This window comes from Geospiza fortis, unplaced genomic scaffold (assembly GCF_000277835.1).
Source record: "Geospiza fortis unplaced genomic scaffold, GeoFor_1.0 scaffold166, whole genome shotgun sequence".
NCBI classification, from domain to species: domain Eukaryota; kingdom Metazoa; phylum Chordata; class Aves; order Passeriformes; family Thraupidae; genus Geospiza; species Geospiza fortis.
In genome coordinates, this window is record NW_005054310.1 from 8,298,560 (window position 1) to 8,324,485 (window position 25,926).

The 25,926-nt window shown below is 35.9% G+C and overlaps 1 protein-coding gene across 2 annotated transcripts in view; it reads right to left on the reverse strand.

The window, feature by feature from the left end:
* MON2 (MON2 homolog, regulator of endosome-to-Golgi trafficking) overlaps window positions 1-25,926 on the reverse strand; it is a 52,941-nt gene that overhangs the window by 23,130 nt on the left and 3,885 nt on the right. For both annotated transcript variants that reach the window (XM_005419245.2, XM_005419246.2), the window contains exons 2-22: window positions 25,691-25,818; window positions 24,765-24,896; window positions 23,188-23,317; window positions 22,540-22,637; window positions 21,234-21,359; window positions 20,267-20,461; window positions 19,435-19,559; window positions 18,917-19,056; window positions 16,133-16,286; window positions 13,391-13,620; window positions 12,228-12,309; window positions 11,361-11,542; window positions 10,009-10,121; window positions 8,799-8,903; window positions 8,482-8,562; window positions 8,321-8,394; window positions 8,152-8,242; window positions 6,889-6,990; window positions 4,544-4,654; window positions 3,712-3,887; window positions 354-516 (exon numbers count right to left, since the gene is read on the reverse strand). In XM_005419245.2, coding sequence (XP_005419302.1) covers window positions 354-516; window positions 3,712-3,887; window positions 4,544-4,654; window positions 6,889-6,990; window positions 8,152-8,242; window positions 8,321-8,394; window positions 8,482-8,562; window positions 8,799-8,903; window positions 10,009-10,121; window positions 11,361-11,542; window positions 12,228-12,309; window positions 13,391-13,620; window positions 16,133-16,286; window positions 18,917-19,056; window positions 19,435-19,559; window positions 20,267-20,461; window positions 21,234-21,359; window positions 22,540-22,637; window positions 23,188-23,317; window positions 24,765-24,896; window positions 25,691-25,777 — 2,697 coding nt within the window. In that variant the 5' untranslated portion in view covers window positions 25,778-25,818. The remainder of the gene's footprint in view (window positions 1-353; window positions 517-3,711; window positions 3,888-4,543; window positions 4,655-6,888; window positions 6,991-8,151; window positions 8,243-8,320; window positions 8,395-8,481; window positions 8,563-8,798; window positions 8,904-10,008; window positions 10,122-11,360; window positions 11,543-12,227; window positions 12,310-13,390; window positions 13,621-16,132; window positions 16,287-18,916; window positions 19,057-19,434; window positions 19,560-20,266; window positions 20,462-21,233; window positions 21,360-22,539; window positions 22,638-23,187; window positions 23,318-24,764; window positions 24,897-25,690; window positions 25,819-25,926) is intronic.

Below are 25,926 nucleotides of genomic sequence, written 5' to 3' on the forward strand. Positions count from 1 at the left end.
AGGTCCAAAAATTACTCTTCTTTCTCAGTTTTTAGGTTCCTGTTATGAAGAATTAACTCATCATTCTAATACATTTTTTGTAAAAAAATGTATTAAAAATAAGATACTGATGAACATGCTTACAATGCAATATTATTTCTTTTAGTAAGGCAGGAATCATGGAGATTAAAGGTAAGATGTGCTCCCTCAATTTACCTACAATTCCAAATGACAGCATGGGAGCTCAGTAAGAACCCAAAAAGCTACGCTGTGGTTTTCATTTGTATAACTGGCTACAGAAAAGTTTTCATTAAAAAAGAAAAGCAAGAATGAAAGCCTGAAGCAGCATCACTGTAGGTTAATAAAAAACTCACCAGCAAACCAATTGAAGTTAAACTAATATTTAGCTCTTGATTGTGAAGTCCAAAGCTTCCTGCAACTTCAACAACTATCTGCAGACAAGTACATGGCATGGTAGGAAGGAAGTCGGTCACAACCAGCTGAAGACACTGGAATGCAGTCCGTATTAAGGACTCTCTTAAAAAAACAAAATGAAAACAAAGCACACACACACACTCATTTCACATTTCTTCAAGAGCATGGAAATATTTTGAATACAGTACCTCAGGAGATAGCATTATTAAATACAAAAAGAAAAAAAAAGAAATTAATGGTTTTTGAAAAGAATTTCCACCACTTTAAATGGGGTTTTTGAGATATAATTTTAAGTTGAAGCTTAAAATTCTGATGAAGTAGTATAGTCCATGTTAACTACCTAGTGGAGTTAGAAGTTTAGACTTTCCAGTAGTCCTTAGCTAATTTTACATAGTGAAGTCCATTTCTCTGTTTTAGAGTTCTAAGGCTTGTTAGTTCAAATGTGTTAGCCAGAACATTAGAAAAAAGTCACAATGGAAAAAAAAAAAAAAAAAAGACAAGCCTAATTTAAGCATGATAATCTCCCAAAGAGCAAGCTATTCTGAAGAGTTTCTCATATCAGCAGTTACAAATTACTTCAAGTATATGAAACAGGTGGGCAAAATTTGTTTTTATTTATTAGGAAAGATGCACACTAATATAATCGTAGTCTTACTTGCTTCAATACTACATTATATCAGACCAAAACTTTTCAAAATATCTACCCTTAAATAGATCCTTAATAATTACTTTGCCTTCAGAATTTGATTCTGAATACAAACATAAAAATATAGTACAGAACAGGTTTGCAAGAAGGAGTTCTCAGAAGAGTAAGACCATTTGCAACTAAAATCTTGTTCAGTGAGAGACAAAATAAAGGCATCAAAAGGAGTGGTGGAGTGTAGGTAACACAAATAGGGAAGCTGCATTTAAATTTCACTGCAGGGTTTTTTCAATGTTTAATGTACAACAGAAATAACTTCAAAGCTTTGTAATACAGAAACTTGATGTCCTTCAGGATATACATCCTGGGAAAAAATTTCTGACTATAGACATGTCAGTTACCTATTCCAGAATTACAAATGAGGTTTTTCTTATTAATCCTAAATCAAAATCAGAGGTGGGTCATTTCCACTGTATTGTAACAGCCAACATGATATAGAAACCAGAGGAATATACAAGAAACTTCACGTGGACAGTACTGGTTTAACTAATAATTCTCTAATATGTTGAATACTGCACAGAAACATCGATCTTATCATGTAAGATCAAAGCATTTATCATTGCTATACTGACAGAGGATAGACTCACACAATACTTTTCCCCATACACATTAGAGGAGTCTATAAAGTGAAACAGACCCAAAACTGCTGCAGTTCCCCCTCCAGTACACAGTTTCAGAGGTATGTGACCCTCAAGGACTCTAAGAGAAAAGAGAAGGAGGCAGGAAATCAAAGTATAGTTCCACTACTCATTTTGAAGTACTGAGCTAATGTGAAAGTAACTAATGCAAGGCTACAAGAACAAATTCAGAACAGTTTTCCAAATTAAGGTCCCACACTGCTATGTGCTTGAAGAAAGGTTTTAAAGTCCCTCATGCAAGTAGTAACAGTGAGACAAGTCTTTAAATTGTGGAGCTCTCCTTGGTGTTACAGGTGACCACGAAAAGGTAACTATAAATAGAAGAAACTCAAGCTCAGTGAGAAATCTTAAGATTGTGCAGGGCTTTATCTATGCTTAAAATAAACAGAGGCTTTCCACTGAAAAAGTCTTCGAAGACAGGCTCCCTTTTGTTTGGCAGGATAATACTGTACAATCCAGAAGTGACCAAAGTATGGTTTTTGGTTATCAAAACAGCATTTTCTGTATTTATAAAAACCTGGAAAGCAGTTCTCCAGGAAGGTAAATGGACTCTGTCCTGGAATCCAGGATGTTCACTGATCAGAGGGAAGACAGTTGCGAATAAAGTCTTGTGGTCAGTAAGTTAATATTTAAAGTACAATAATAGCATCTGCATCTTGTATTCACAGCTGTAACTTAGATAAGAAATAAAGTTTTTTCTCAAGGAAAAGGAGGCATGCCTTTTTTTTTTTCCTACTCTGCTTAATATGATGGGGACAAACAGTGCTATGTAGTTGATTATTCCATATACTTTGTAGAGGAGACTAAGATATAACACAAGATGTTAGTAACATCTTGAGATATCAGCCAGTGAGATATGGGTTTGAGATTTAATGGGATCTAAAGACTGTCTTGAGAAGGAATTTGAGGTGGTTCTCAGCCATCACTAACAACAGTGAAAATCCAAAGGCATGCAGGAACACATTGCATCAAGTGTGGAAACAACAGCTACCAAATGAAGCTTAATTACAAAAAAGAGGATGCTCACAACCAAGAATGCCAAAATCCTTGGGAATTTTGGTAGGTACTACTGACAATGCAAACAATACTGGTCCAAAAGCAAAATCCTTCAAGCATTTGAAGGGGCTTTAGGTTTTTATATGACCAGAAGACTAAAGCTAAGGTGAGACAAAAGGAGAGCTATGCCAAGGAGAATTCTACTGACACTAGAGTTATATGATGACTTATCCTGCTGCTAGTCTTGACTAGCACCTAAAAAACCAGTAAATATGGTTTGGGTATAATTCTTGATGCTTACAGTTACAAAGGCAGATGTTCAATTCATTGCTCATTTCAAAAATACTCATTGAAACTTCATCTCTCACTTTCCCTTGTGGGCAGAGAACAAGTCCACCTCTGCTGGCAACAGAGTCAATCGTGTAAGTCAAGGGATTTGCCTACAGCCAGTAAATAATCTTCCATCCTTCTGCTACCAACAACCATTTACGCAGGAAAACTTAAAGAAAAAGAGAGAGCTATCAGAAGAAAACACACACTAGATACTACTAGAGGATTTAAGAAGAAAAAGAAACAATAGATAAACTGAGCAAGAGCTGATTCACACAGAAGTATTGGCAAGCACCAGAGATGCGTCCACCAGATGGTCAAGATCAAATGAAATGGCACGCTGAGTGTATACTGCATGCTGACTACAGGAGGATGTAGAGTGGAATAATATTCTGGTCTTTTGGAAGATTAATTCAGTAAAATAAAGTGAGCTTCAGGAAGAATTAAAAAGTGTACTTTTGCTGAGTAAAATTTTTCACAAGCCAAAAATTACAATGGAACTATGACTATTGAAGTGGCTAATAAAGCACAAAAATATAAGAAAGATATAAGAAAAATATAAGAAAAATATAAGAATTTTTTCTACTGTTCTTATCTTATGGAGTTTAAAATTTTATTTCCACCACTTACCCCTGATCACTTTGGATTGCCCCCATGACTCCAAGCACCAATGGCCAACCAGGTCCTAAGCTGTCACCCTGGCTCTGTAAAATCTGTAGCACACACTCCAACTGCTTGATCCTGATATCAGGATGACTAATGTTTGACAGCTCCTTTAGTGGATTCAATAAAAGCAACTGCAGTCTCTAAAAGTAAACAGTAAAGCATATTAAGGATGCTAACGTTTAACTGATTCTTAAGTATTTTTATGTATGAGTGAAAACATACAGTACAAATTAAAGATTCATTGAATTAACTCAGTAGCTCACTCACTAAATCTTCAAATTCAGACCATAAAGGGTCTTTGCAATCTACCTTCCTGGCTCCTGTTCTCCAGGTTCCTCAGCAAGCAGCTACAGATGCTACTACAGTTGCATAAAAAGTGTCATGCAACTTTATGCTCACTCAGCTTCCTCAAGAGAGCATGGAAAAAATATCCAATGACTATCAGTCAAAATATTAGAATGTTTTATTAATCATGGATTGAACTGCTGTAATTTAGAAGGTTAGGCAAAACACATTTTCTACTGCCACAGAATCAATCACATACATACTACTAAACATTTTGTAATTGCTTTGCACTCATGGGGGTGACCCATAATTTGTTCTAAGAAATGGACATAATATGCAAGCATCACTCTTAGTTAGGTATTTGAAAAATGAACGAGGTTAGTTCATTAGAATGCATGTGGTGGTCCACAACAGTTACATCTGAGTGTTACAGCCAATGACTTTATATACTCAATAGCAAAGCTGCTTTAAGAATGAAGGAGGAAAGCATCTGCTTTTAAACTTACTTTACCTGATTTTGAGATAATGGAGGATCATGTTTGAATGTCAGTCCTGCTTTAATGAGAGAAGTTAAAGCTTCTGCTCCCCATTCTCTCATTCTGGAGTTGGGATGCTGACAGACCTGAAAACACACCAATGTTTTGTTTAGAGACACTTTTTTTTTAACCAACATATATAATACATTAAAACCTGGTATTTTAATTATATTAGAATGTACACACAATAGTATAAGAATAATACAATAGATCTCTAAATGGTAAAATTTGGCTTCAGAGTAAAAAAAGAAATTTATCTTTTGGATAGACATACCTTCTGAATAAGGAAGCAATAGGAAGCAGTGAAAGACACAGAAGGAAACATAATGAAAATTACATATATAATTCAAGTAAATAAATTTTCCAAAATGAATAAACTAACTGCTAATTCTGATAATGATTGATTAAAAAGCACCAAACAACCCTTCAACAAATGCCTAAGAGTCTCAGGTTTAACTTAACCTAAAGCTACAAAATTGGAATTTTCACATACTGCTTAACATAATCAAGTGACGAACATGACAGTAGCCAACAAAGAAAGAGTCTTCTATATTCTCAAATACAAAAAGTAACTAGATATTGAAGACAAAATAAACCTCACACTCCCTTTATTTTAAAAACTTGACAAAGCAATAGTGAGCATCTTTAAACTTGAGTTTCAAATGCATATCTTCATTTCTCTTTGTCTCTAAGTTTTCTAAACCTAACAACTTTTCTAATTGCTTTATTAGAATATAAAAATTACAAACATTGTGCATATTCATTTCTTAGATAGCTAGTATGAACTGTGCTGTATCTAATACATTACCCTCCCACTAATATGGGAAGTGTACAGTTTCATTGGCCACTCCATAATTATTCCCACCCCCCCTTCCAGCCCTAGCTCTGATGGTGTGAGAACCCAGAGTCAAGTCCAAGGCAGTTTCATAAAGAAGGCTGATGCCTTTTATTGGTGGACTATTCTCCTCTCAACCACTAGCCAAACTGAAAAGGTGAACAATGTAAAAGAGATAGCTTAACATTTAAAAATGTGGACAAGAAATAGCCACTCTCCTGATTTAATTACATTTTAAAAAATTTGTATAAAATAAAAAGAGAAAATTTGAAGTACTTCATGCTCTGATTCTGTCCAGATGACCAGTTCCAGAACCAGGGAACAAGCTATTCTCTCAGGTTGTGTTTAATTGAATCATATTTGATGTTTCCTCCTTCCTTATTGTACCTCAACAACTTAGGTTTAAAAGGAAATAAAGCAGTACACTTTGAAAGAAAATGAAAGACCCTGTATTTCCTACGAAACAGTGGCAGATTATCTGCACTGCATGGGTAACAGACTGAAACAGACTGCTCCCTAGATGAAAACAGTGTCAAGATGTGGACAGTGAACCTTATTGTTTTGCAGGGCAAAAAATAGACAAGAGAAAGAGATGCCTGTGCTTTAAGTACTTAAACCCGAAACTATGTATTTTTTTTTCTTCTAGATAAAGTAAAATGTGGCTTCCATAAAAAGATATGGCCAATCCTTGATACTGGTTGAAACAATGCACTGGTGCTAAGGAAGTATCTGATACATTCTGAATTATGAGGAAGAAAAGCCTTCTCCTTTACCCACTCTAAAACAAACCCTTTTCTTACATTTTATTCTCCTATATACTTGTGTGAAGAATTAAAACTACAGTTACATTCAATCACCTGTTTTGAGTTTTCAATTAAAAATGTAAGGTTTTTTCCTTCATAAAGTATATTTTTCATGTTGAAGTTAAAATACTAAAAAAATTGCAACAGGATTGGGATGTTTTTATACTTGAACATTTTTATACTTTAAGAGAATACTTTAAGTATTCTCTTAAAGAAAGCAATCAGAAGTTAGCTTAAATATTAAAAAAACAAACCAATAAACAACCTTTTCTTAATAAATCTCCTGGCTTCAATTCTAGGAAGATTCTATCTCAGAATCATCCTAAGTATTTATACTGTGTGAAATAGTAAATTTGCACTACCTTAATTAGAACTTAATTAGAAATATGTGAAGTATAATTACTTGATCTTTTTAAACACTGCTGTGTCAAAAACATATAAAGAGTGACAGCACCATAAAGAGAAAGTTACCAAGAGATATTAAAATACTGTAATTTAAATATAATAAATTCACTTTTAAATCCAAACCATAATGCATTCAAGTTGCAAAAGTAAAGTGCCTGAAGTAAAATATGTAATTATGATTTAGAATTTTTTTAATTACACATTAACAACGTAGTTCCACAAGATTTTCATTAATACAAACTAAATTCTAGTACAAGTGATAAAAGCCTTTAGTTACCTCCAGAAGATGACCGGTCAGAGGTCTCCAAAGAATCTCAATCCTGCGCATGTTAACTAGTCCCGTTTCCAGTAATTTAGCAACAGCAAAAAGTGATGGTTCCTTAATAAAATGGAATTGGAGCAGATGAGACTGAGGTAGCTGCGATAAGGCGCTTTGCCAGGGGTAGCTCGTTCCGCGGAGGCCGGGGAGCTCCCGCGGCAAGCGCAGTGCCGCAGAGCGGCCACACGGGGGCAGCACGCTGACAAAAACCGAGCAGCGACGGTCCCGTACGGGCTCGCCTGGCGCAGCCCGCCCTCCGACCGGCCTTGTAACACGACTAACTAGCACAACAGCTTCTCCCCACTGCAACTCTTCATACTATATGTGAAAAAATCTGGAATATTTAATTTCATAATATCCTAATTATTTCTCTTTCATTTGCTCTATAAATTCTTTGCAGGAATATGATAAATTTCCCATTCATTAAATGCATCTGCAAATATTCATCATAAGCTTCATTCAATTTTACTTTTTTTTAAAATCAACATATAGTCAAAATGACTGTTGCACTGAAATCATTATCTCTTCCCATTTCTGCTGATTTCTTACTCTAATTTTCAACTGCTTTTAAACACAAACTTTGCTTATTAAATTCTGTAATAGCAAAATATTATAAAACATGTTCTCTGCCTTAATTATCTCTAGTGTAACAGATTAAGGACAAGTTTTCAGAAACTCTCCTCTGGGATAAGATTATGACTAGGAGAATATATATTCAATCTTACCCAATCACAGGGTCTTCAACCTTTCTGGGATAAAGGTTGTTTACTGAAGCTGACATGATTACAAACTATGGTTTCCCCAAGTAAATATGACTTATCAGGTTTTTAAATACCTAATTGTCAGGCTTTCTCTGAAGTACATTGTAAGAGAAAATTGAAATGAAAACGAGCATCTCACAGAACATACTGTGCTACTCAGTATCCCTAACCTCTGAAATTACATGGGCTTTTAAAAGTTTCATCCACCCACAACCTTATTAATTGAAACACATGATATTCCTTAAAAAGCACAGGAATGCAGCGAGGGTGTTCAGAGAATGTAGTAACTGTATCAACCATTAAAAGCAAGACATTCTCTGGCTCATATTTTATTTTTTAATCTAGAGCATCAAAGGTATTACTGGTTTTAGTATTAGGAATACTTAATTAAAGAATAAATGTACAAGTCTCCTGCCTGTTTCATAAAAACATCTAAAAGAGAAAACCAACTTTTTTATACCTTATTGTTTCCATATGCCATATCCATGGCTTCCAGAGACAAGGAGCAAAGGGCATTTATTAAGTGATGTAAAGAGACATCGTCAAGGTACCTGAAAAATAACAGCTATCAAAACACTGTCAAGTTTGATATACACATATTATTTTAATTACAAGATAAGGTTTCTTACTGTGAGTTTTCAAAAAGCTTTGAAATCATACTGGATATAGATGGCAGATCAGTCATAACCGCTGTAGTCAGAACCTTGAATAAAAGACAGAAATATATCTTACAGATTGTAACAGAAAATAATACATAATCATTAACTGCAAAACAAACAATCATGCTTACTGTGCTTGGCCCCTCCACAGCTCTCCCGGGTTTTAACGCACCCCCAACACTAGGCTTCAGTCCCAGAATCCACACAAGATGCTGAAAAATACAAAAGGATCATTTTTCAGGCAGAGAAGAAATTAGCATTGTACTGAAGCTAGCCACCAAACAGAACTCAAGAGAAATGCTACAGTACTTATTCAAGGCAATTCACAGAACACCATGAGAAGACTGAGAGCTGCTTCTATTGCTCACTGAGCAATTGAAAACCAAATTGCAGCAAAACACCAAGGCATAACAGCAAGGCATAAGTATTTCCTCACATGAAATATTACCTGAAGGGTAGCCAGGACAAGTTGCCACGATGTACCAAGAACAGCTCCATGGAAGTGAGCTAGGTTGAGTAATGTCCTCATACACTGGATATTTTTTGATGTCAGCTACAAAAAAAAACCAACAACCAAACAGCCATCCAATTTTTATCATTCATAATGATAGTGTTTCTAGAAAACTTCCAATTTTTACTGAAGTGCTTTAGAATTACATTTTGTTTGCACTACTGAAATATATTTTTTTTTGAGAAGTAGTTCAGTATTTCTCCTTCTTCTCTCAGCCTTATCTTGGTGAAGCTGAATAGGAGTACTTGAGTGCTGCATCCAGCTATGCGGTCCCCAACACTGGAGGGACATTGATCTGTTGGAGGCCCACCAAGACGTTTAGAGGGGTAAAACACCCCTCCTATGAGTAAAGGCTGGGAGAATCAGGATTGTTCAGCCTGGAGAAGAGAAGGCTTAGGGATGACCTAATTGCAGCCTTCCAGTACCTGAAAGGAACTTCCAGGAAAAACAGGGCAAGACTATTTACAAGAGCATGTAGTGACAGGACAAGAGGGAATGAGTTCAAATTGAAAGAGAACAGCTTTCAGTATTAGGAAAGAAATCTTTACTTTGAGGCTGGTGAGTCACTGGAACATTGACGACTTCCCAGGTTGCCCAGGGAAATAGTCAATGCCCCATCCCTGGCAGTGTTCAAGGCCAGATTGGATGGGGCTTTGAGCAAGCTGGTCTAGTGGAAGGTGTCCCTGCACATGGCAAGTGGGTTGGAATGAGATGATCTTTAAGATCCTTTCCACCCCAAACCATCCTGTGATTCTATGATTTGATCACTGCCCTCTCCTCCCAGTTACACATTGTTATCAGACACAAGGTTCAAGTACTCCAGTTTAATTGCATCATCCCCACAAAAATCAGTCCATCTTAAATGAACTTTCACACACAGGCACATAACACAGCTGAGATCTAGAGTTTTCCAAATGGAATGGCTAAGACCTTCAGAGCTAGAAGTCAGGAAAAAAATAAGAATAAGAATTCTTTGCAATTAGATAACTTTACTGTCCAGGACTGTTCCAAATGAAAGCCTTAGGACAACAGAACAGCTCACCATTATTTGTAAGAATGCTGAGCATCTGTAGCCTGGTTTTGAGACACACTGAGATGCAGGAAGAAGTGGTTAAGCAAAGTAAGATCACTTACAAGTTGTACTTACCATAACTGTTCCCTGTGGCTGAAGAGCCAAGGGTTGCCCTACTGCTACAACTTGCTGGTGAGACTCACTTGAGGGACTAATCATTTGAACATTCTGTCCCTGAATGGAATATGCTGGAGGAAAATTAAAAAGAGAAGGAAAAAAACCGCCTAAATTTAAAATCCAGTATTTACTTGTAGTAAGAACTACCTTCTGGCAAACATACTCCACAAAATTTCTTTAAAGTGTTAGCTTTAACATACCTCACTTTGAGACCTTTGGTTATATTTAGATTACATTGTCCTAGAGATTTAACGATCTAGCAAATATCCCTGTTTCTAACTATTAGTCATTGCCTGTGATATATTTATATATTTTATGTCAAGACTGAAATATTTATGATTAAGATATGAGCATTAGACTGTCTCAACTCAGTTTTTTATAGTAATTGTGTGTAAATGGTATCACTGTGTGCTACCATTGTACCAGTACACTCAGAAAATGAGACAGTGCCATTGATGCTGTATCATGATATTTTTCCAATATGAGATTCCAGGACACCCATTTTATAACTCAATTGTAAAAAGAAGAGCAATCTACACAAAATAAATGAGGTTCCCTTCTTTGTTTTTAAAGATATCTGTGTAGTTCAGTCATGTGTACTTCTTAACAGACTTACAATCTAATAATATGCTTAGCTGGTACACTGGACTGAAGTAAAGGTGCTGGTCCTTGTTCTCAGAGTAAGGTATTTTTCTTTTATATTAAGAGCTCTAATGTTAGATGCATCTGTATATTCTTCAGTTGCTTTTCTTAGTAAGTAGTAATTCACTTTCAAAGTTAGAAACAGAGTACATCCTAAACCAGCATATATTATGAATTACAACATTCTCTCAAGATGTGGGATGCATCAATTCAGCTTTTTGTAGGCTGTAGAGAGCCCAGAACTTAGATCTTCCATTTATGCATAAGCATTACCAACACTAGACAACTGTAGATAAGACTGTGGTACATCACAAATGCAGGATCTAGCCAAAGCTTTAGAATCCAAGTTGCCCAGAGACCTCTTCAGATTTTGAATGCCTTAATTACATATCCTAGCAGACCTTTACAATGGTAGACAGATCTCAGAATTTGAACTTTTGACATATGTGAATTTTTCAGGAAATTTTCGGTTGATCAGAATGACAGTAAGCAAATGCTGCAAAATTAACCAGTTCTGGAAAGCAGGTGATCTAGGCGCTGTCTGAGGATTTGAACTTACTTTAATATAGCCAAATACTACAGCTGCACGTCTTTGGAACCCCATCCCAAAAACTTGGGTTTAGAGGACAATACGAAGAAACCGAATTAAGAAAAATGTATATATTTACATTTGCTGGACAGAGCTGCAGTTGTGCTGTTTAATACAGTAAGGGCATAGTGAGGAGGCAAGGATCCTTTGCAAATGGCAGTGATAAAGGCATCTCTTGATGTTACAAGACCCAGTCTTCCACAAAGTGCAGCCATGGTCAATTCTGCTTTTAGAATATTTTCAGTGGCAGCTTCATCAGTGCTGAAAGAGTATACATTGTTCAGCAAGAATTAATACAGAGCACAGAGGCAAGCAGCTAACCAAAACTGAAAGCCATAAGAATATATACTTTAAATCCATTAACACTATAAATATTGAAGAACAAGCACAACCAATCAACTAAATTCTTCAGGACCACCTCCTACAAAATTGAACTTTACTTCTCAGTGACTTGGTAATGATACTATGAGAAGATATTTTAAACTAATTTCAGGAAATGGTGTTTGATTACAAAAGGCTCTTTGAAGGAGTCAATTAATTTACCACAGTAATTTCCTAGTAAAAAGCTTTTCCACTTTAAAGATTAGATAGTACTAACAAGTACCAAGACATTACTTAGTCTCTTACTTGCAGTAATCAGGACCTGGAAGCACTTCAATATGTTGAAATATGCAAGCAAAGTAAAAAGAAATAAAGATAATTTAAATAGTTTAAATGCAACCCTTTGAAAATGCAGTTAATTGTTCTGTATTGAAATACATTAAAGGTTTATGTTGGACTTCTGTGTCATTTAGCCACTCAGTCTAAGCCACAAACCTGATTGCTCAGATGCTATGAACAGCACTTACGCTCACAATTGTCAATTTGAACTAGTATCAAAAGTCAGTTCAAAATATAGCTTGGAATATCAACTTAGAAAAATCAAGAGAAATGAAAGACCAGATACCTTGCATCAAGTAGAAGGGATAGAGCAGCCAGAAGACCACACCAACAAGCATTCACCATTTCTTCCCAGACAGCTCTGCTAACTTAAAAGAAATATATAAACTTTTTAATAGCAGAAACACAGTGGTTTCCTTAATAACTTTCAACTGTATCATAAACAAAATGCTTACTAGGGCATTTTTTGAAGTGTGTTTCTGTACGCATGTTTACACAGCCACATATATGTGCACACAGAAACACACTTACACCAGTATTATTTAAACAGCTTGCATTTAAGGTAACATTTCTGAGGTAAAAAAAAAATCACCTGGTAATGCCTCTTCTAAATAGCATAAAAAAACCCCACCAAAAGCCAACTCACCATGGTATATATAACCATTTTTCATCTTTGTCTATAAAAATAAACATTCAGAAGTGCAAAAATATGGGATAAGAAACTCATTGAAATTTTGCAGTGAAGTAAAAATACTCTCCCGTGGTATCTATAATTCTCCATAACTTTTTTGTTTCGTTCATTTAATAGGGAAAAAGGTACTGGCCTAGCAAAGGGGCAGCTGCCCAGCCCATGTGCATGCCTCCCTCACTTCCCCGCAGCACCACGGATAGCGCCCTGCTCCCGAGGCAGCACCTGGGATGACGATCTCTGCCTCCCCCATCCTTTCTGCACCCCCAGTGCCTTGGCTCAAACTTCAGCTGTACTGCCTTGGCTTCCTGGGGCACGAGCCAAACTCACTGCTCAAACACAAGTCTTTCTGTACGTACAGACCCCCCTGTACAGACTCATATGTTCCACAAAGACAATCCTCACTTCACAGCAGTTCTGCTTTTAAAGAAGTCCTTCTCTATATAATGCATTCTTACTAAAAATTTCTCCATTAAAACATTCCCTTTTATCTTGTTACTAGAAATATATTTTTCTTTCAACGTGGTCATAACTCCATTTCTGTCTCTTGTGACCTTACATCTCAGTGTTCTGCTTTTGGCTTAACACTAAGTCAAGTATTTTTTAAATGGAATTGCTGTTCCATTAAAAAAAAATCACACTTTATTGAAAGTTTTTATATATAAATAAGAAGCAATAAATTTAAGCAAAAAGCATGAGATTTTAAAATCTGCTTTCGGTAAAACTGTTGTATTTCACATAGTGTTTGCGTTTTCAAATACCTAGTTCTTTCTCTGATTGGTCAGAAACAGACAGCAAATCTTGCTCTGAAGACTGTGCTGGTAATGAAGTTGCCTCTGTTGTGGTTTGAATGACAGTTTCTGCCTCTCCCAACTCTCCTTCGATCATGGTAGTGATACCACGGACAAGATCCAGCAAACAGTGAAATGCCACTGACATTGCATAGCCCTCAGGAATTGTTGGTGGTTCAACTTTGTCCAGCATCTCCAAACTAAAAAAAATTGAAAACATGACAAGTGTGTAGCAATACCTCTGTTTTTAAAAACAATAATAAAAAACAAGATTCCAAATGAATGCTAAGTACAAACAGATCCCAAATACTTCAAGATTTATTGCAACTCAAGAAAAAAAGCTTTAAGTCATTAGGTAAAAGGGTAAATGAATGACTAAATAAGACAGTAACCAAAAGGGGACAAACCCTGAGTACAGATCTGCAAAAAATATTTCTAAAAATACATAACACATATAAGCAAGCATAATGAATAATTCTACTTGTATTATTATTTTACTTAAAGCCACTGCAACAGAACTTATTCAGAAGAATACAATTATCCAGGAACAACAGAGGAAATACATCAAGAAATCGTGACAGTGTGAACATAGTTATAACAATCTGAGGACAAGCCAGACATTCTGTTATCATTATCTTTGAGTCCACATGACTAGAAAAGCCTGTCCATAGCTAGGTATTACATGGCCAAATACTCATCACCTACATGCACAGGTAAACAATGGAAGTTATTTGTACAAAGAGGATATGTCTACATGATTCACTGCTGAAAAACATGCAATTAAAACATCACTGTGCTGGAACAGCAGTCTCATTGCCACTTTTCTCCATCTTTTTCTTTAAAAGCACATAAAGAACTGCTGAGTTACAAACCCAACAGAAATTGTAGCTGACACAGCAGCATCTATACAAGTAGAGACAATCTGTTACAAAAACTACCTGCTACCCCAACAATCATTATTTCATCTTTTTTTTTTACTCTACAAACTACTTTTTAAAAAGCTATATTCCAGCTAAAATACACCAAAGATACTTTTATACTCTAGTGTCACCACTCCTGAATGCACAAAAATTTTTCCTTCTCCTAAACTTCAGTTATTACCGTGCCACACTTATGTCACACTTCAGTCATTACCTCTAATTTCCTGAAGATAGCTGCATCAGATATCTGGGGAGCAGGAACTACAGCTAAATCAAATGGTCAGCATTTCATTCTCTATATACAAGTAAGTGTGAATATATATACAAGTCTAATTAAAACTATGAGTGGGTTTTATGGTTACAATATATTTGTGACATTTACTTTTGAAGATAGAAAATGCTAACTACTGAAGAAATTATATGAGTTGTTATTGTTACACAGCAATGGTTATGGAAAGTCTTGAATAGTTTGTCTATTCCTCTTAAAAACATTTAGTTCCTTAAGTAAAGGGGAAGAGAAGGCATAGTGGAGAAACTTGGTAAAAGTATGAAATGTGGCCATTGTTTGAAAATCTAATGACAGCAGAAGAGAACTGGTGCTAGAACGTGACACATTACAGCAAATCATCTCCTTACATACAGGGACTACAGACAGAAGTACAAGACAGGAGAAAAAAACTGCTGTGAAATGCTTGTGACAACTCTGTAATCTTATACAAAAGAAAAAATGCAAAAATTATGCAGAGAAAATCACAGAGTCACTTGAGGTATCCAAAGGTACAACACAAGCAAGTTTAGAGCAAAACAGGAGATGGTGATGGTGCCTGCAAGGTTCTTGATCTGGTTAAGAATAGATAGCAAGAAAAAAGAAAAGAAAGAAAAGTGGAAGTTGTAGTACCTGACTAAACTTAAAATTTGCGTTCTCCGAGAACAGGCAGGTAAACTAAAACAACATTTATGTCCACTGCTGGAATAAAAAGTCAACTTTTGAAATTAACTCTTGAAATCTGAGGATGATTTTTTTTTCTTCTGCATCTCAAAGACAGATAAAGGAATTCCTACTCTAAAAATATTGAGATCCAGGCTATTTGCAGATTTCCCTGAATTTTAGTATGCCAAAATTTTATGGTGGTACAAATAACTTCAGGTTTGGAAGTGCTTGTCCTTCAGTGGTCATGACTGATATGAAAAAAATTGCACCATTTAAAATGTAACATAGTATTTGCAGCTTTAAACTGAGAACACCATCTCCATTGTACAAAGTCATGACAATATAATTTGCCATTCAGAATCCAGCCTTGGTATATAGGTCAATATACTGTTTGAAATGACAACCAGACCAGTATCTACCACAATATCCTGCTTAATAAAAACTGTAAATACAGTAAAGCTGGTGTGAGAAAGCTATTTTTCATTCCCACTGATGTCCTGTTTGCTTAATGTCCTTCATGTTTGCCATTACAAAATGCAGCAACAGGTTTTCCAAAATTGTTCTACACTACAGGGAGGCCTAAAAGTGAAGAGTTAATACAGATAATATGGTAGGAAAACAAAATCCAAATGATACTAAAACCATAGGGGACACTTCAATCAGAATCCAGGGCATGCAGAAAAAAACAGCAAAAAGACTGAAACATCTCACAGCACCAACAAAGAGAAAATTCCTAACAGACTTCAACACGACTGAAACAAAAACCTCAATACTCACTAGTAAAAAAAATAGCCTTACATCATCAAATTCAAAAATAAAAATACTTGTTACATACATTTTCAAAAAGCAAGAGGTACTCACTATGTAGCTTTGGCACTGCCTTGTACTGTTACATTCAGGATGGGTATCCAAGTGCCTCTGTACTCAAAGGCAGGTAATACAGTCGCACCTCCACCCATTCCAAGCACTCCTGGGTTCGTTTGTGCTGAGCCAGTATTCCCTGATGCATTGCTTCCTGTTCACAAAAACAAAGTGATAAAATCAACCAATGTCGTATTTGTGATCAACAAACATCCTTTTCCTTTTTCTACATTTAATTTTTGAGACACCAGGATTAATCTGAAGACACCTAGTTCAATAACAAAAATCAACAATAACATAAAAAACTATTTCTGAGCTCCCTCTGCTGTCTAAAACATAATCTTTTGTGCAGTTCATTGCTGCCACCTGCCTAATGTCCAGTCAGAATGTAATGCTCCTGCGAAAGGTACAGCAACATTGATTCATTCACAGAATGTTATTAAACTTACACAGTCTTGATGAAACAATGTATTGTTTTAGTGAAGAGTCAGACAGATACTTGAAAGTTAAGGATTATTTACACAGTTGTATCAAGAACTCAGTAGCTAGAAAGTTTAATTATTTTAATAACAAACTTTCAAGATTTCAAAAATGCAAAAACCACAAGAAGAAAATCAAAGAGAATGGCAACATTTGAATCTGTTCCATGCCATGGCAGAATAAAACAAACCCCATCAGGGAAGAGGTGACAATCTGCCAACCAACAGCTAGGAAGGGACAAATTTTGGTTCCAGCTGAGGAAGCCAAAAAAAGTAGCTAAGAGAACAAGGAAGTCTGTATATATACACTTCCTTCATAGAGAAGGACATCTCTACTTACTAAGAATAGGTCCCATGACTTCAGATTCTTTCTGAAGAGACAATGGGGGGAGAGAGCAGAGTGCCCAGGACAGCAACTCACAGTGTAACTCACTGCCATTCTGGTGTGCTTGCTTTAATATGTGGAGAGTAAGCTACTAATTTAGGCAATAAACTCCTAACTTAGGCAATATGAAGACACAGAAGCTTATGTATACTCTAACACAGTAACACTTAACAGACTGAAACAAAAAAATCATGCTGCTAAACACATGATTAACCAAATACTGCCACTAAGACAGTTACACTGGTGTCGTTTTCTATCATTCCACTGTGTAGTCAGACACCTGCAACTATTTTTTTATTAATCTAACTCATTAAAGTGGGTGGTAAGCATTGCCTAATATAGTAAAAGTGACACAGAACTTCAGCAGATGCAGCTTCCAACTCCTATGAAACAGGTAGCTTGTCGCAAGACTGAAGTTCAAAAATCAAGTGTACAAGGAGTGCAAGCGTCCAAAGCCAGGTTGGATAAGACTTCAAGCAACCTAGTCTGTTGGAAGGTGTCCCTGCCCATGGCCAGGGGGCTGGAACTAGATAACCTTGAAGGTCTCTTCCAACAAGCCATTCTACAATTCCAAAACACAGCCTGCTATTAGAGGACTGCTGTTATAATCAGAGACTCAGTCTGAGAATTACATTGCATTGATCTGCTCTTTGCATGTCAAATATGGCCACAGGAGGAAAAAAGGTAGAAAAAGAAATGAATGACAAAGTCACATGAGAAGCATTCAGACGGAAAGAAGAAGTGAAAAGGAAAAGAGAACACAAACTGAAATAATTATCTAGAGAAATAGCAACCGCACTAGAGGCATGACCCTACTGCAGTGCTGTTTCACTTGAGGCAAAATTTAGGTTTTCAGAATGAGTATTACAGAATGGCTTCTCATATGTGCATGCTACGTGGTGATAATCATTCTTCTGATTTACTTTAAGATAATTAAGCTAACCTAGAAATAATACTAATAGAAATGTTCTATCAGCTGCTGTACAGACAGCTACTGAACAACAGACACTGACATAAATTTACTCATGCTATCACTGCTAACTCCAGCATGGGATTCCAATTTCATGAGCGAACACTGAAAGGTGTGAGTCTAAACACAAACTTTTCCATGTTTCTTAATTTAATAGTAGATATGATAGACAATAATTACATTTATTACCTTTACTATCTTATCTCTTTTAAGAAGGCATATCAAAAGACACCCTTATGAAATTTTTTTATGTTGTTTGTGGGTGAGGACTGCTTCCAGAACTATAGGAAGAAGCAGAGAGCCTTAACTTGGGACAAACACCTGCAAAGGCATTAACAGGATGATCATCTCTTCTTATTAAAATACAAATATACCTATTGAAATGCCAAAACCCCGATTGCAAGAAAAGACAATCAAGTCTTTTCAACATGTGTATGATTACAGCTTATAAAAAAGACAGAGATCATTTGTAAAATACACGTCTTTCATGCTGCCTCTTGGCTCCCTCACTCCAGTTCTGGCCTTGCACATCCAGAAGAATTAGTGATTGCCTCCCACACACACCTTCTTACTACTTAAATTGTGCACTGCCATAAATTCCATCCCTGCACAAGGAGACAGAAAGTAGACACATTTTTTATAGTCAGAAATTAGAAATAACTCCTTCTGAATCTCCCTCTGAAAAGTTGTGAAACAAGGAGCTGGGTCAGTGCAGAAATAGGAATCAAGGCAGGAGCACTGCTCTGCTGACTGGGGTCTCTGCCTTCCCCACAATACCCCCCAGGTAGATGAAATCCCCTGTTGTACCAGAGCTGAGAACACTAGTTGGTCTCAAGCTAGCTTTTCACCAAAATAAACACAGAAGTACAGAGCTGTACCAGAGCTGAATCAAAACAGAATTCATTATTACAAGAAAATGATGGGAAAATAAAGTGACAATAAAGATTTACCAGTTTGGTTTGGTGTTGCTGATGTGTTCCCTGTGCTTGGTACGAGAAATAGAGACTGGATAAAGGACCCCAGTGCATTCACAATATCACGGAAAACTTTAGTGGAATGTTGCTTCATATCATACGACTGACAAAAAGACCTAGAAGGTATTTTATAAAACAGAAAGCATTTGACAAATCAGAGACTAAAAGAATATTTTGACAGCAACTTCACCTCCACACACACTCCAAACTAAAAGCACATTTTAACAGCAAATATTTAGGTGAACAATAATATTTAATTTTAAGTAAACGTTCCTTTGACACTGCTAAGACACAGACATACTCAAATAACTATAATTCAGCCCTTCCTGGATAATAAGCATTGCCTAATGCGTTACACAAAACTGTCATGAAGAGCTTATTGCATTTAAGTTTCAATACATTTGCAATGTTTTAGGAAGCATTTTCCATTAGAGAAAAATAATAAAAATATATCTTAAACTTTATGTAAAAGCAAAAGCCAATATATTTAATACCTTAATAGCTGAGGCTGCACACAAAGCCTGTGAATAGATTCTACTGCAACAGCTCGTAGCCACTGTGGTTTGTCTGCATCCAGAAATTTAACCAGCAATGACAGAAAGATTTCACACTCTGTTACCTAAAATATATAATTTATAATAATTAATAAAAATAAAAAGCCTCCTACAAAATATTTTCTCAAAAAAACTTCCATCTCAGGAATCCTATCACAGCAAGTTTTGTACAGAAGCCAAAAAATCCCTGGAATGAGCATTTACTCAGAATTATATAAAAATATAACATTTTTGACAAGCTAAAATCACATATGCAATTGTACTGAAGGAGTTCAATTCCTCACAGACATTGCAATAAAGGTCATACATTTGCTATAGTAGACAAATGAAAAATATCTTTTTTAGCAAATACCCAAAACTCAGGACATAAGAACAGCTGAACATGTGTTTTTATCCACATTTTGTCAACAGCTTTAGCAACTCAAGTCAAAAGCCTCTTAGAAAGAATTAACAAGGCACAGTAATCATCATTATCGAAAGTGAGGCAAACAACAGAAGATGGAAAGGTTCCTAGAACCTGAAAGGCAGTTGAATAGAGAAAAGACAACAGCTAATCCACTATGAAATTCATACAAGTCCATGTTTAACAAAACTGTACACTCAGAATACATGTAAGCATAAATAAACCTAAGATGAAAAGAGTATTTTGCCTTTTCTTCCCTCAGTAGACATCAACAGTTCCCAAGAACTAATCAATACTACTACTGATCACAGCACTGGCATATACATAGAAAAACAGAATTGCATGAAGAAAACTTGAGCATATTCTTACCAGCAAGCTGTAAAACTGTTTAATCAAAACAGAAACTACTCGCAGCAAACGCATACAGATGGGAAAGTATGGTTTTTCCACTGGTGCTGGGGAAGATGAGGTGGTGGAACCTTGCCTGAATTTGATATTTGGGGAGAAGAGCTTTATAACAAGAGGGCATACCCTTTCTTTAAGAAGAAAACTGAATTCCTGATGCTGAAAAAGAAAACAGAAGAAGTTATATGCAGATATTCTTTAATTGCTACCAGTAGCTCTGATTATGCATCTTATTTACATTTGTAGTTATGATCAAGCAGTCTGAAATCATGCAAATCTTGGTATAAATTACAATCAGGAAAAGAAAAGGCAGAACTGCAGACACCATTGTAAAGCTACCAAAAACCATGAAATTACAATGGTCAGGTTCATGTCATGCGCCCTTCTTGTATTTTGCAGGTTGAAATAGGCTGCTAATATATCACTTAGAAATAGATAAATTTCTTTAATTTACCTATTGTCAGCTAGTAAAACACATTACTGCAGGATCATGGTGCATTTATATGCAGTAGATAGATGCAATTCACAGTCTTGATTCTTACTTTACAAGTGAGGTGAGGTTAATGTTTTTGTAGAAATAACAACTCTACAAATTTAGTTACAGAGCTGTCATAAATCAGGCAAGATAAGAAAATGCATTTTTGGAGGAGATATAAACGTCAAAACCAAAAGTGAAACAGAGTAAAACATACAGCTCTACAAAATGTATAAACATAAATAAAACATAAACATAAATAAAGTGTTTGGGAATAGAAAAACATTCATAAAGCACAGGGAATTTTTTCATTTTCCCCCCCCCCCAAATATGTAAAAGCTACAAGTCCTTCAAGAAAACAATATTCTTGTTAAATTAAAGAGGATTTAATGAAGTGTAGATTTTACTACCTATGTGAGTTAAAGTTTTCCTGTTTTCTGTCTAAGAACTACTCACTTGTAAAAACACTTGTGGAAAGTCATTGAGGACCGACTCAAGAAGTTCAAGGCCAAACGTCCGTGTCATTTCTGTCATACCCACGAGCCAGTAGGGAGCATCAGCATTTACTAACTGACAAAGATCCTTAGAAAGAAACACAACACAACATTGACATTCCCTGAACAGTCCCATACCAAGAGTGCTTCCCGAGTTCATAATGAAATCTACACGCTCTCCTCTTCTGCTGGTAATTTTCTGATTTCAACATAATTTTTCTTTAAATACTTTTTTAACATAAATTATAGAGCATAGAAAATACACTTCAAACTTTGCTGGTATCCTTGCAGCATGTATGTTCATTCCTACCCTCAAAAACATCCCAAGACCAGTGACTTTGCTAAGTCAAGAAGATTTTTATTGGATGAATGCAACTACTCCTTTTCATTACAAACTTGCCTTTAATGTCCAATACCAACCACAAGAAACAGGACTGAACTACAATTGCAGCATTTTGCCCTGTATTGGGTCTGGCTGAGAAGGAGCTAATTTTCCCCTTACAGTGCTGAGCTTTGCATTGGTAGCTAGAAAGGTGCTGCTAACACACCACTGTTTTGGCTACATCTGAATAGCAATGGCACAGCTTCAGTGCTATCTCTCAAGATTTCCCCCCGCTACCACTAAGGGGCTGAGCAAGATCCTGTGAGAAGCCAAAAACGTCATCCCAAATTAACCAAAGAGATACTCCATACCTCAGTTATAGAACCTAAGAAATGGGAGAGGACGGGAGGCATTTGTTACAATGTTTGCCTTTGGGAGCAGCCGCCACGCATTCTGAAGCTCTGCTACCCAGGAGGTCGCTGAACATTGCTCGCTGATGCACTTTGCTCATACACATGCAAACTTATGCTTTTGCTTTAGTAAACTACCTTATCTCAACCAATGAATTGTTTTCCATCTTATTTTCTCTGCCCATCCAGCTGGGACAGGGGGTGGTAGAGGTTCGTGGGCACTTTAGAGTACAGCCAGGGTAAACCCACCACAGGCTCAGAGAAATAAGAATCTTGAATTTAAGACAGACATGTATGCTTAGCTATTATTTAAGATTTATAGTAGAACATTTCCCAAGGCCACTTGGAATCATTTTCCCATCATTCTCCTGTGATAGAGCATATCATCACCAATTAGAATAAACAGCATAAGAAAGCCCAAGGCTCTGGTTAAGGACATTGTCAATATGCCAACAGCAAATCCTTGAAATTTTTTAAAGAGATGTAGAAGTACCCAATCTTAACTGCAAATACATTAATATATGCTCCCTAACTACCTGAAAAAGCATATATGCATCCTTAGCACATGGCTTCAGTGTACTGACAGATCTTCTATTACTATTCCCTTGAACTGCAGCTGGCTGGTCAACAGCATCTGTGAAAAAAAACAAAACAAAGTTTTGTGAACAAAGGAGCTGTTAAAAACCAAGTATGCATTAAGTGTTCCTACAGGAATATTCTATGAGAATGGCCAGGCAATTCTTCTCCAACTTATCATGTCTATAGAAACAAACATTAGATTGACTACCAAAGATCATCAATACCAAGCACTGCTTTCCAATGCTCTCTTCAAAACTACTACTGCCACATATTTCCCACTCAGGAATCTATGGTACCTGCATCATAAATGATGCCCTTGCCTCAAATCCCTTTACAGTACTAACCTGAAGACCAGTTCTCACAGCTTGAAAAAAAAAATCTAAGTTTTATATATTGCTGCACTGAATTGGACTGACAAATCAGTGAAGGATTTAATCTCCTTTAAATACAAATAAGTGTATAAAAGACGGTTAAAATTAATGATGTCTGTGACTTTTTTATAGCATCTACAGACATTTTATTACTTTGTTATCTGAAAGAGAAACATCTCATATGTGTCAAAAAAGCAAGTAAATAACAGCAAGCTGAGTAAGCAGCATGCCCACCTTTGTATCGCTCATCTTCAGCAACCACTCTCTCAAACACGACAGTCACCACTTGCCGCACTGTAGCTGCTGCAGTGTTATTCGTGATATTATCTTTTGTGAAGTGCAATCGAAAGCAAAGTACAATAGCCTGAAAGGAAAAAAAAAACAGAAAAAAATCATGTCACAACAATACATTTCGTCTTTTAGCTAAGAGTCAAGAAGGCTGATGGACTGAGGAATGCTTTGTACTACAGTTTGTCAAAAGGTTGTCAAAAAAAAAGAAAAAATAAAAAATTAAATTTGAAGAACCAGAATACATCTTATGGATCACCTTAGCCAAAAAACTCTTTAGTAATCCTCCCTAAAGGCAATTAAAAAGGTGGTATTTAACTGAACACATTACAATGTACCAATAAAATTGCTGTCATCATACAGAGAATACACAGTAATCATCACACAGAACAACTTGTATGAATATTATGTCAAAAGAACATTAGGATTGTAAAGTTACTCACAGAAAGGTCAGTCAACTCCAAAGCTAAAATGTCATTCCCCTCCTACACTGAATCACAACACTTTCACAACCATGTTGCCTTGACTGCTATTATTCCTAAGACGTGCATTTCAATGTGTCATTGTGCTGGCAATGACCTGAATACTTTTCCTCACTGGATTTTGTTATTACCTCCAACTCATAGTTTAATACTTACCTGTTTTATAATGAATTTTGAAAATTAACATCTGCATATGTAGTGAAACCTGTGTTTCTTGTTCTTCTGTCCATATACTGTGTTCTGGCACTTTCAAGAACCTCAACCACACCCTGCCATATTACTACATGCTGTGAGCCATACAAGATTCAGAGTTTTCTTTTGCCTTTTTTCATGTCTATGATTTGTGGACTCCACTCTGATGGTATCTCCACATTAGTTTAAAATCTCAGCAACTTGACCGAAACATGAATGTGCAATAAATGTCTGGCTGAAACAAATTTTGTACAATGTAATCTAGAAGAGAAACTTACAAAGCAGTTTTACAATTCACTGATGGCAAACAATGTTGCATCTTCAAAGAGAAGTATCTTAAAATTTAAATTAACTTGGACTGGGGCCTTATTTTTTGTCCTAGTTGAAACATAATATCCAAAATGTTTCATGTTTAAAACTATGACCCTAAGTTATTAAAAAAAGAGCAATAACTGGACTGTTTTCACGAGATTTAAGGCACGCGGAAAGCAGCTTCTTTTAACATTTTCTCTGTTAGTGAGAGTCTACACTGTGCTATGTGCTCTGATTCCAATTCAAAACACAACAAATTTAACACATGAGAAGGATAAGCATTAGCTCAGTGGTTTTATTTCAAATTTCAATCAAGTCCAAAATGCATTATTGTGGAGGAATTACAAAACACATGGAAAAGGAAGCTAAAAGAAATCCTGTTTTCAGAGTCTAGCCATAAAGACAATAGGGACACAATAGAATCAAGTAAGTCCCCTCCCTCCTTGTTCATTGTTTTCACATGCTTCATATGTGAAAAATTCTCCATCTTTCCTCTTAGACATTTCAAATTCAATAGCTGATACCACAAATTCTTACCTTGGACAGTGCTTCATCATGCACAACTGTATTGGTTGTTAAAAGTACAAGAACTGTCTGGAGCAATTTAAGTTCTTCAAGACTGTTCTCCATCAATTGCCAAAGCATATTGATAATGTTTCCAGCTGCAGCCTACAAAGAAATATTTTTTTGTCACCTATTACAATATTCATGTACTGGTATATCGTGTACATAGTAAGAATATCACTGCCATAAAGGCACATCACAACTGAATGTGCCCGTTTGTCTATACCATAGGACTAAATTGAGAATTCATTATAAAGCTAATTTCATTGTCATAAGCTTCCCAAAGTATTTTTAAAGAATTGACAACAGAAATGTCTTAATTTGTAGTACAAATTAAAGCCTGTACTTAATTTGTTACTTGGAAATATGGAAGACACAGTAAAAATATATTTTACCCTCAGAATTCACTAATGTGAAATTAGTGTAATTTTTACATTATGCAAGCACAACTGAAGGTGTATTTTAACAGCTTTATTTTCATCAGCTTCCTAACATACTATCATGACATTTACTGCTGCAGGAAATGTGCATCCATTTTACGTTATTGTTAAAAATAAAATGTAACAAAAGCATAATAATGTTATTGCACAGAGTATATTTGTGGAGGCACAAGGTTCATTACATGTTCAGTTAACACAGTGGAAGAATGTGAACTAAATGAGCTGGTTTCAATTTTTATGAATTTCCTTCTAGAGGTTACTAATATTGCCTCACCTGTTTTTTTAATAATGTAAAAGGTTTTCTTTCAAATTACTGAAAAATAGATACAAGTAAAATATTTGGTGGACTATGTTCATTATAATATAAAGAGCCTCCTAAAACAACTCATTCACCTTCCATTTGAGGTCTATATTTTTCACTCTGAAATATTTCTGGTTTTGTATAAAGATCGATCTTACCTCTGAAACAACTTCATGAGACATGAGCCTCTGTATGGCTGCTAGACACAGCTGAGTGATCTTTGGTTCTTTTGTTCCACAGCCCATCAGAAAAGGCTGAACCACCTCTGAACTGTTCTCTTTCAATGCTTTCAAAGAGAAATATGGAAGCAGTCAATGTTTAGTACTTTGAAAAGTACAATGCAAAAATTGTTAATCACATCTATTAACAAAAGAAATCTCTAGTTTTGGAAATT